General features: G+C 35.3%; 1 protein-coding gene across 4 annotated transcripts in view; it reads left to right on the forward strand.

Annotated features, from left to right (window-relative positions):
- Nucleotides 1-12,717, forward strand: part of LOC149530900 (uncharacterized) — a 359,431-nt gene that overhangs the window by 226,139 nt on the left and 120,575 nt on the right. For all 4 annotated transcript variants that reach the window (XR_016359208.1, XM_089811737.1, XM_089811740.1 and 1 more), the window contains 2 exons: nt 2,267-2,339; nt 2,452-2,496. Coding sequence is in view for 3 of the 4 variants with exons in the window: in XM_089811737.1 (XP_089667863.1) it covers nt 2,267-2,339; nt 2,452-2,496 (118 nt within the window). In the remaining variant the exon portion in view is untranslated. The remainder of the gene's footprint in view (nt 1-2,266; nt 2,340-2,451; nt 2,497-12,717) is intronic.

Consider the following 12,717-nt stretch of genomic DNA (forward strand, 5'->3'; position numbering starts at 1 on the left):
GTTTTCAATTTGGAAGATGATGCCTTGCCATTGCTTCCATCTTCCTTTCCATCTCCGTCTCCCTATCTATTTCCATTGGCTGCGGCTCCTCCCACACCTCTTGGGTACCCTATAATAAATTTTGTTTCAATAACACCATTGAAACTAGCAGAAATTGGGCAGATTGGCATAGAATCTTTTGCCAAGGCTTCCTTATACGAGGGTTTCTCACTGGTTTTGCATTTCTTCTAACAATTAATAGTTCCATCATTAAATCTGCTCACATTGCATTGCATCATTATTAGTGAGTTTGGCCTCTCCTTGAGGATCATCCAAGTCTCTTGTATTATTGCCCATTACGCTTGGCTCACATGAGTGAGCCAGAGTAAAGGCCGAAAGTTCCCAACCGACCCTGGCAAAGAGGATTTAATAGACAAAAAACAAAAACAAAACAAGCCGAAACAATAAAACCTATGAGGAAAAAAAGACTCATGCACAACAAAGGGGTATACAAATGACACTCAACGCCACCACTAAAGGTCAATAATCTTGCACGCACTCCAAGATTCCAGAGGCATACGGATTTGTACAGCCCTTATTTAGAAACTTAGATTTCAAATTAGATCTATTATATTATTATGTTAATAATATACTATATGAATAATATATTATTATATTGACAATGGATTATATTAATAATACATTATCATATTAATAATAAATTATATTATATTGGGGTTCATCCCAAAGCCCACCTGGTCAGCAGAGGAGGCTTAAGGTTGTGGTTAGTTCCCCATGGTGTTGGGTTTGAATCCGGTGGTCCACTTCAATGATGCACTAGTTTTGCGGGTGAGTAGGTGAATCCCCAGGGGATTAGTCTCCCCTGAGCTTGCCTCGGTCTTCTGGGTGCTGGGCTGGGTCGCAGGGATACCCATGAGTCAAAAAAAATAAATTATATTATTTTTATTTGTTAATTTATATTTTATTATTTATTTATATAATTATATTTTAGTATTATTTATTTATTTATTTTCATACTTCAATATTATTATCAGTGTTAGTAATTTCAGTATTTTAATTTTATAATCATTATAAATAATTATTAGGTGCTATTCAAGAAGGGGAAATTGACAAAGTGATAATAAAAGAGAGGTCAAGGCTCAAAGACAGAATCCAATTTTGTCATTTCATTATTCTTTCCATTTTTGGAGATTAAAGCATTCAAGGATGAAAAGCCTTGTCAAGGATCTAGAAGATGAAAATCCCCTTTGGTTTTCCATAATTGGTTTTGGGACAAAAGCCTCAAGTCATTTCAGGCAATTGCACTCAAAGATTACTTGTGGGCTTAATAGTTGTGGTTGTTTAATTTATATTTGCAAGAAAGTTGTATCAAGTCATCAAATTGATTGTTTTGGTAAAGCTTTCAAGATAAGATGTTGCTTTTATAGTGTCGTAACATTGTCGTTATAATGATATCCTAAAGATTTCATGGTTTGGAATTTTCGATTTATTAATACTCGCAAGCACATCAATCTATAAATATTTTGCTGGCTAATTTGGAGGCATTTTCAGATCATTTGCAGACTGTAAGTGTAATAATGAGGTTATGTTGCTGCTGGTTCATGTATAATTGCAGATTGCATTGGTTTTCATTAATAAAAATCAGGGCTGGAGTTTTTATGTAGGTGTTTTTACTTTTACTGCTGCTTTCCTGATTTATGCAGCAACTCTTTCTCCAATACTGATTACATATTTGGTGAAATTGTAGTGTAGAGTTTTTCTTACAATATTGGTGAATGATGGTATCACTGTCCATAAAAAAACAGTCATTTAGAAGCAATCATATTTGATATATTTGAGACATGCAACTTAGTTCTACTGCTTATGTTACATTTGAGGATGTATACTGGCATTATGAGTGTTTGAATTTGTTATTGGGAAGTGTGATTGTTATTTTTCAAGGGTTTGCAATGTTGCATAATTGCTAATCAGATACACTTTGACATTTGCATTGGTTATTTGATTAGTTTCAGTTTTCGCATGTTTTATAAATCATACGTTTACTAGAATTATTGGATCTCAATATTGGGATTTTAATCTCTCTTATTTTAATCTTTGACTTGGTTGATATTGCCTGGCTATCTCTTTAATCAACTGAACTGGTAGATAGACCCACTCTTCTGTAATGTGAGATGTTTATTTGCATACGCTCATAAATTTATATCCATAATCATGTGCTTTCTTTGCAATTTTAGCCTGTAGTTATACTATTCTGTCTGAAAATCAGATCTTTCCCACATGCTGCTTTGCTTCGATGTCATAGGCCTCCAAAGATTGACAATTTCAGTCTGCTTTTCGAGGTACTTAATTAGAAATAATATTTATTTGTTCATCTTATTATGTTAATGAAAAATTATTAATTCTACAAAGAACTTTTTAGCTTCCACCTCTGAAATATCATTTTGTGTGCAGTTATGTGAGGCACGAGGATATAAATTGGATGCCTCAAGCAACAAGGTAAATTCAGTGATTACTATCTGATTCTTAATGCTGGCGTGTATTAAACTTGATAATGTGACAGAATGTTGGCTGTAGAAAAGATTTTACTTGAGCTTCATTTCTTGAAATTCATATTTTAAAGCCTTTGAATGATCACATGCTACCCAACTATCTAAAAGCTCCTATCCATTATACATACTATCCTTCAAATTTCAAATTTAAAAGAAAACTAGTAAGATATAAAATTCTCTGAACAGTACTACTGTAAATGGAAATGAAATAATCAGTTAATAAATTTTACTGTCTGGTCTGTGTTCCCATCAAGGCTTGATTATAGTAGAATCCAAGTCAAACTATATGCTGGACGAAATGGCTATTGATGCCATACAGAAAGTTACCATTCTGGTAGTGGTAGGTTTTTTATGTATGCTACACTAAGATAACAGTTTATGGTTTCCAGTGAATATCTCATAGAGATTTAATTATCAAGATTCATTGATTACTAATGCATGCAGAGGCTTCCAAGGATTGAATGAGTAGATTGGTTGTATTGGATTAAGATCATCTGATTTAATATAATAGTATGAATTCAAATAATTGAGATTATTTACACTTGATAATAATTGACAGTCTTAATGCTTGGCTTAAAAGATCATTTCACAAGACTGATGGTGATGGAACATAGTACATTCTATATGTGCATTATTACTTTACAAGAATGCATAGTATTGTATACATTATCAATTGCATGGTATAATTAACTTTTTCGAGTGCACGGTATTTAATTATTATTGAATGCAAGATGGTATGATTCTAATTTGAATGCATGGCAATATGATTCTTATTCAAATGCACAGCAATATGAATCTTTTTACATTAAATGATCAAGAAGTTGGGTGTATGGCAGAATGATAAATCTGTATGATCAAAGAAAAGTCAAATCCTGTACGATCAATATCATAGCATCCAGAATATTGGTAATACTTCACAGAGCAACTATGATGAAGGGAACATGCCTGGTTCAATTGTGATTGAACAAAACTTGAAGCCACCCAATTACCACTAAGTAGTAATGTTGAGAAAAACAATCATTGATTAAGGATCCTTGATGAGAGAGAGGAGTTGTGCTAAAATTCCCAAATTACCAAGAAACAAGAGATGACCAGCATTAGTTAGAACATATAAGAAAGCTTTCCTCCAAGTAAAGCAGTGGCAAACATGTAACTCCTTGTCACCCACGTGGAAAGGAGTTAATTTCACCACCCAATACAAATTAAGACTTGTCAAACAATCTAAGCGTATGATATGAAGATAATTTATTCATGTCCAACAAAAGGCCACCAAGTGGGTCCAAGGGACTGCCAAAACAAAGCAAAAGGCCAGCCTACAACAGGAACACCAAATGTTGTTTGAGTTGAGAAAACCAAACACCAAAAGTAAGAAGCAACAGCCAACCAAAAGACAGCTAGCTGGTCCAAGCAGCTGAGAAAAAGTCTAGAACTGGAGGATAGGCCCTAGGGTGACAAGGGACCTCAAGTCATCTCTGAAGACCTTTGGAAGGAGACAAAGTTCGCTATTGGGCGGAGGTCTTGTGAGGTCTCGTGGACCTGAAAAGTCAAGATTGGGGGTCGAGTGGCTGTTTGGTTCCATGTATAGGAGAAACCGCCACAAAAAAGGAGGTGAGGAGCTGCTCAAAGTTTTGTCTTGTGGGGAACTGATACTATAGAGAGTGGTCACAAAGCCTCAGCCTGCCTCTTGAAGACAGAGTGAGAGGCACCTTGTTGATGTGAGTTATATTTGACTACAACATGCAGTGCCAAATGTTTTTTTTTTCAGATGAAAAACCAAATATTCAATCCTCTCTTGATATAAGGCCATCTCTTAGGCTATGCTTGCAAAATAAGATCTTGAAATTACTTTAAGGTTCCTTTTAACCGTGGATACTGTAATGTCCCCAATTTAGTAGGTTCTAGTAGCTTGGCGATGTAAAATCATCATTGCCACCCTCGCGAGCTGATGCTATGTTTTGAGGGTCTCAATGGAGTGACTTTCTATTTATAGTAAGTCAATTCTGGCATAGTTTCTATTTTGAGCAATGTAGTTGAGGCTCTTGATGACTTGGCTCCTTTAGTGATTGATTGGATTGGTTAATGAGTTTCATATTGCAAGTTACTAATTAAGCCTAGCTTAATGAATAACTTTATTATTTCATAGTTCTAATTTGATTGTGTCAAGTTGAAGCTTCTTTAATGAAAAGTGTAACAATGAAGCTTTGAGGCGTTTGTGTATGAGAGAAGTTTCAAACCACAAAAATGTTATAAAAATGCCTCTTTATGAAGGATCGACCTCTCTCATTATGTTTATCTTTTTCTTCAATATGGAGAAACAAGGGTTTGGAGAATTGTATGAGGAAGTCTGAAATATTTTCCTCTTTGTTGGTAGCACTTTGAATTATATTTAATTGGTAGTGAATTCTGCAAGTTTCCGTTAATCCATCTGCTGTTCGACTGCATACTGGAGGCTATAATTTGGATTTTAACATTTGCAATCATGGTAAATCTGCTTAGTGAAAGATGCCATTTCAATCTGAGTTTCATAACTTTTCAATATAATCTGAAATGGTTGTTACCAGGCGGCATAAGAAAGACCTGCGATCTTAGTATTTCAGCTGTGTTGAAATACCTACAGAAGCGATTACAATATCTGTTTTGGTGTCACATCTGCAGTGCTGCAGATTGAGAAAATTGTGGCATATTGTATCTAGAAGGAATGCGTCAGATTTGGGACTCGTGTGAAGGCAGTGTTCACACTCTGAGCTGCAAGATATTCACTTTATCCAAGCCACAAGGAGTTGGTGTTAACCAGGTTACATAATTTACAAGTTGGTAGTTGCTTGTTGAAATTGTAAACAAAGTTAGTGAATGAAAGTGGCTTCTGAATTTCCAATTAATTTTTTATTTGTTTCTAAGCATTCTCATATATTCCAAAAAACGCAAAAAGCATATACATTGAAAACACCCAAAAATTGCAAAAGCAAAAAATAAATTTCTTCACCATAGTTCTTCAGCAAGCCAGTGTGGTTCTTATAGATACTTGCTCAATGAAATAATGTGATTGCTGGTAATCATTTAGGGTACTTACGGTATTCATTCAATGGATATCAACTACTTGCACTTCTAACGATTTAGCTTCATAGTGTGCAATGAAAATATGGTTTGATTTTTCAACTTTTATTTTTAACTTAAACAAAACTTCTACAACTACTTCTACTTCTAACTATGAATGTAAGGAATCATGAATAAACTTGGACTCTACTAGATGTAGCTTAATCAAGGACTTCGCCCACCTAGAGCAGGCTTCTAAATCTACCTTCTTCAATCCCATCAATGAATGTAAACAAAAGATTGGATATCAATTGAAGTTAAGTACTTTCACTAGCTCACCATACAAGGAAGTCCTACCATCAACGAGAGGCTAGTGGCCTAGTTTATATTCGAGTCAAGTAAGTAAGTATCCACAATTATTTCATCCAACTAAACTACTTCTAAACAACATGAAATGAAATCCTAAGCTAAGTGAGGAAATATAGATCACCATGGAATAATGCAATCTTGATCACAACAATTCACCATGCAACACACAACAAAGAAATGTAGAGAAAATTTGGCATATTATTTGCAACAATTCTCCATCAAGACCTGTTTTACAGTGAGAGAGGTCAGGATTTATATAGGAGCCCCAATTATAATGAATGGCCAAGATTAAACCAGTACACACCCTAACCAGGGAAACCAAAGATAGCCAATAGATATGAAGCACCACAAAATAAGCCAATAAAAAAATTCATAGACTCGGGGACCAATAAGAATCAAGGAAGCCACCTAGTCATTATACAAATCATCATCCAAGATATGGACTCCTTTCTTCCTCTCCCTTTTAGCAAAACTAGTGAACTTAAGAAAAAATTTGCTAGGTTTCTCCATGTCAATACTAGGAAGGCCTTAATGTTGTAACTCCATGACCTATAGCTTCTCCATACAGTCCTTATCCTAATTCCACCTCCTTGTCCTTAGGAAATCTTCATTGTTATTGGACTTCTTTGTCTTGAATGGCTGGACTTTACAATGCTTAAGCCCTTGGTATTTCTGCCTTAATCTTTGGAATTCTTCATTGTCTTCTTCATCTTCAGATTTGATGCTTGAGCAATCCCTTGAACACGTTAACATCTTCCTTGGCATATTAAATTCATTTCCTTGTGTGACTTGATCATCAACAGGATTACTCCTTTAATGGGAATCTTGTCCTTGAATTCTTTCTTTGTCTCAACCTCAGACTTGTCCCTTCCCTTGTCCATGCTTCTATAATAACTTTGGTGGTAGTGACATCCTTGAGCATTCCTTGGTATAGTTTTTTTATACTTATGTAAAAATGATGTGGATAAGGACAATCTCCTTGTAAGATTGTCTTTATTCTTCAAAAGTTTAATCAAGTGTAGAGTTGACTTGCATAGGGACACATGAATTTCCATGAATTGGATTCTTGAACTTGTCGACGGACCTAGACTTGTCCCATGTTCTTGCTTGATGAAGGTTTGGCCTTGGGACAATTCCTTCATCTTCAGTCTTGAATTTTCTTTCCTTTGTTCCAGTTTTAACGTGCATCATCTTGAAGTGTTTTCCTTGAATTCAATCACTTTAGTCTTGTCATCTTTCATTGCTATCCTTGGCCTTGAACTTTAACTTGTCTTCCACCTTCCTTTTTCACTTCCTTGTGACTATCTATGCTTTTGACCCGAACATGATTCCTGGTACAAAGCTCGAAGTCATTATGGTCTTAACTTTAAGGGACATTTTAAAAGAAAGATCAGACTTCACAAGTATTGAACCAGTCATTAATTTTGTGTCCAATTTTAGTAATTCCATCCAATGATAGTTGTAGCTAAAATAAGCGTTTGGATTAGAATCCAAAGACAAAATTTGACCAATACTTAGCCATTAGAATTATAAAACCAGATGTCTACCAGTAGAGGGAGAATTCTGATTTTCTGAAGACACTTTATGATAAGTATTAAAACAATTTAAAATTAGTCATAACAACTCACTAAATCAGCACAAATTATGATCCATGGATTCATATGCACACTGAGTAAAAATTGTGAAGCAGTCCATCCACAAAATCCAACCTTGACTTCAAATTTTCTGAGAACAAGGAATTTTGAAAATGAATTATAATTAATCCAAACAATGCTTGAATTCCATGCATAATGATTGAAATGAGAGTTTGGGACCTGAGTTTGCACTTATCCATCCATCACTTAGAATAATAAAATCAGACCCTAGCAAAGTCATGATTTTCTGAGGACATCTTGGACAAGTCTGAAAATAAGCTATGGAATTCAGTTCAATAACTTTTGAGATTCGCCCTTTATCAAATCCATGAACTAGTTTATGAATTAGGGAAGAATGCAATGACTTTATTAAGCATCAATATCACATTGCGTATTCATATTAAGTGTGAAGACACAACTGCAACCTGCACTTTTTGAATGAGTTTGAGTGGCAAAATTAGTGACTTGGATGCCCAAGGACCCTGTGAAGACTTAGCATTATCAATCCTTTGAATTGGTAATGCTGGGATTTAATAGCAAATATTTTAAAAATCACCCCTGTTACTTTAAGTCTGCCTGAGTTTTGTAACTTATCTTTCCAGACCTTAGAATGGCTGAAATAGTGCTTAGAACAATGGTCAAAAGTCTGCAATACATTTAGGATAAGATTGTAATTAAAAGAAAACCCAGACTTAGAGGAAAAAATTATTTTCAGAAGTTGTCCTCGGACATTCATTCATAATTCATTCACCTTGTCCTCCCAATGACTGAAAATGGTAGCAAATGGTTGGTATTTCACCAAGGAAGGCCATTCATTGGTTGCAAATGGTTGGTATTTGGCCAACGAAGACTCAGCAAACAAGCTTTGGCTGCTTTTGCTCTTAGATTATTTTATGTGATTTTTTGAGTAAAAATACTTAGTTTGAGGAAAACCTCAGTTTGGGGCCTGCAAATACCTCTCTTTCAGCCCCTTAATGGCTGCAAAATGTGTGGTTTGGCCTTAGAATCAATCAGAAAACAGTCATAAACAGATTTGAGGGCTTGGTGAATTTATACAAATTTTCCGAAAATTGTCCTTGTTTGGATGATATTCCAATTTGGGTCTGCAGACATGAATATCGAGCCTTTTCTTGCCTTCAGAAACTTAGGAAATGGTCTCCAAGCATCCTGTAACAATGCATGTATAACATTCCTTACAATTAATTTTCCATGAATTTCCAAAAAACACAATACCATAGGAGGGTTTTCAAAATTTTGGTCTGAAAATACCTTGCTTTCAGCCCTGTAATGGCATCCACAAAGTCAGAAAATATCACCATTCAGCCTTCCTTTAATCACTTGCATCACTTGAACTTTCCATTTTCATCCCTCCATGGTTTGTTTCTTCCTCTTAGTTGGTAGCCTCATAAAGAAGTTTGGGATGTTGCTTTACCACCACAAGCAATGTGGGATAAAAGATCAATGAGTTTCTAGAAACTTTCAATTTTACTTTATTAATTTTCCCCATATTTTAATGAATTAATAAAATAATGCCCAATAGAGGAAAACTGATGCATGTATAGATCCTCAAAGTTGACTGAGTCCACAATATGCATGTATCTTAAGTATTATCCAAATTCAAATTCCACTCATAGGGAAAATCGACCAAGGCTTGGATAGAATTACATCTGTACTTCGAAAAAAATTTGATCTCACTTTGTCCTCACAAGGGAAAATCGATTCTAGTATGGATACCCTCGACATTTAGAAAATTTTTGCAAATTAGCTCTTGAAGGGAAATTCGACCTTAGTCTAGACAATTCTTGGACTTTGAAAAGTTTCCTTCGCCTTACATCCCTTTTAAGGCAAAAACATGACATGTTTGGACAACTCCAACAGTCTGAAAAAAAATCATTCCACCATTGCTTTTCAAGAGGAAAATAACCCATGAGGTTTTTGGCATACTTGCCATTCAAAGGGAAAAATGTCCCCAAACTCAGAAAATTTTAATCATTCCATGCTCAATTCAAGGGGAAAATCAACCCTTGTCTCGACAACTTCCACGCTAATTTTTTTTCCAAGTTCCCAACTTCATCCAAGGAAAAACAACCCTGGTCTAGGTTTTTCTGACACTCATAAAACATTTGAGCAAAAAATCATCCAAAGTGGTGGAATTTCATGGTATCTTGCATTTTTGTCCCCGATACTTATGTATCTTGCATTTTTGTCCCCAATACTTATGGACTTTCAAGAAAAAGCCAGTTAAACGAGGAAATTCATGATAAGTGGATTTTGAGTAATATATGAAGGGAAATTCATACCGAGTTTAGATTTTTTGTATACTTATAAAGAAAACGTGATTTTCCTTTTCACAATGTTAAGTACAGAAAATCAATTACTGTAAGGATTCTAAGGTCCTTATGCATGAAATATGCCTTTATATTGAATTTTGGACTAATTGAATGACCAAAATTTAAATATACTTAGATTTTACATTCAACCCTTATATCATGACTTCAACAAACTTCAATTTTAATGTTCCCACTTTAAAAAAACACAACTTGAGCTTTTTATTTCTTTGTCGCCCCACAATCTTGTAAAGCTATAAACTACCAAACTTAATGTCAAAATCTACCTAACCTAACAACTATGAGAAAAAAGAGGGGGTCCCCATTTTCAATGGGGTGATGGTGTGAAAATGTCACAACACACCTCTAGTCAGTATACTTGGAAAGGGAGTGGAGAGATTGAGTTTCTTTGAACAGGTGGAATCTTCTTTTGATCTCATAGTAGATGGGGCAGTGTAAAATGAATTGTGCCTCCATCTCAAACCCCCCCCAAGTTGCAAAGCTAATAGATCCTGCCTTCCCAAGCCAACTTTGTGGGTGGATATTTTGCAACCAATAGTTTTGTGAAAATCCAGTCGCAAAATAGGATGACCAACAACAGCATATGAGACAAAGTCTCTCCTAACTTAACGGGAAGGCTCTTGCTTCTCACCGTTCCTTGGATCAACTCAAGTTAAGCAAGAAGTTGAGAGATATTGAAAGAGTGTTACCAATATTATTTCCCCTTAACTTTCAAGAAAGAATCCACCTACCCGTGGAGCGAGTAATGGGAAAGATGAAATCTCTAACTACACGTCTATCTAATAGCTGGAAATGGTGATACCAATAAACTCACACCAACTCAAAGGCTAATTGAAAGCGTATCAGTTTGGATCTAAGTCTTGTTTTAACCTATTCTATAAAAATAACCTCTACCATTGGGGCACAAAGACTTGTAGAAGTAGAGAGTTCTAACTATTTTTCATGAATTTGAGATGTTAATACAAGCTATATCAAAGCTTCTAGTCTATGTATCATCACAATCTCTCCCAGTCAAAGCTTTGGCTCTGATTGTTTCTTAACTAACTATGCTCTTATTATTGAACACACAATAATAACATGAATCAAAGACAATAGACACAAATTACAGTCAAAGCTTCTAATTTTCTCTATCACAATTGCTTCCAGTCAAAGCTTTGAATCCAATTGCTTCTTTTATTCACTTTTCTCCCAAATTTGTACTACATAATCAAAGTTATCCTTGTAGAAGTTTGCCAGAGCTTTCTTGCATACAACAAAAGATGATTTTTACAATGAGGGGCACTCCTTTATATAGGCACAAGAGTTGATAAAAAGGAGGAAAAAGCGGGAGCAACTCAGCAACTCAACCAACTTTAACCCGGTCTAACTAAGGAGAGAAATTATTGGATTACATGTCATAAGGACATGCAAATTGTAATACACGTAATTACACAATTTCTTTTGCAATACATCCTCTCTAACTACATACATGAAAAGCTAAAGAAGGAAGAAGAAGGAAGAGAATTGAAACAATCCTAGGGATTATTCTGAAGGTCCTTGTACTTGGTGATGTTTGTAGGATCAGGGATTCCTGTATTCTACACCACTGCATCCTTGTTTATAAGTTTCTAGGTTGTCATTTGAAAACTTGATGTGATCAAGCCTTTTCTTGTTCAAGTTGTTATCAATTCTCCTTTTTAGATCAGCACAAATTGGAGTCTCCGACCCTTTGAAAACCTTCCTAATGATGTCCGGATGTAGAATTAGAACAAATTTTCCCATCAGCATTTGCAGCTACTGTTTTTTTTGGAAGAAAAGTACTTGGCGCATTCCCACATGAACTCAGGTTCTCAGACAACCATTAGGAAAATGAAGATTAAATGAGTTACTGCTTCTTGAGAATCAAAGCATTTCTTCTTGACAGATATCTCTGTTCTTTGAAGAAGTTCTGACATATCTTGAAGAGTGTGCCACATCATGAAGATGAAAACATCTTCTAATGAGATTAGATCCATGAAAACTTTGGAATTTGAGTTACAATGACAAATCCATGAGGGATGAGTGTTTGAAGTATGGATTGGACACTTGTAGAACACATATGATGGCTGGAAATGAACTAGAAAGCATATGTGTTTGAATGGAAAGGGCCAAAGTTAGACTTAGAAGGATGGATAGCATGTGGTCAAAGATGGGTTTTCATGTAAATGGCCAAGAATGCTAGCTAGGCACATAGGGATGCATGCAAATGATGTCTTTTGACTTTTAAAGAGAGTTTTAGCAAAAATCGCGTTCTTTGGATGCAATTATATATAAAGTGATGTACATGTAATCATGACATGCAATTGGATTTAGAGGATGGAAATGCATGTAAGTGGGAATAAAAAATGAGATTACATGTAAGCACGGATGGAGAGTGAGATTACATGTAATCACATATGGAGAATGAGATGCAAAGTGCTATGACATGTAATGCTAGATGTGGAATGAAATGATGCACTTGCATGAAAAGGTGAAGAGTGGAGTGAAGTGATATGCACTTAAGTTCTTGGGAAAGAACTTGCAACTTCTTATAAAAGATGAAAAATGAGAAAGCAAGCAAACAAACAATGAAAACAAGCACAAAACAAACACATACCTTTGGGCTTAGACTCAAACATGTCAACAAGCAAGTTGCTTTCAAGTGGAAATTCGAATTTAGAGTTTGGGAAAAATCCAAATAGGTGAAAATGAAAGTTCTCATCATATTTAAAGGCAAAATGCACTTTTTATGGGATATCTTTGAACCAGTGTGCAACATCCAGCTAA

Source organism: Cupressus sempervirens, chromosome 11 (assembly GCF_028749045.1).
Source record: "Cupressus sempervirens isolate cs-2001-9-10 chromosome 11, ASM2874904v1, whole genome shotgun sequence".
NCBI lineage: Eukaryota > Viridiplantae > Streptophyta > Pinopsida > Cupressales > Cupressaceae > Cupressus > Cupressus sempervirens.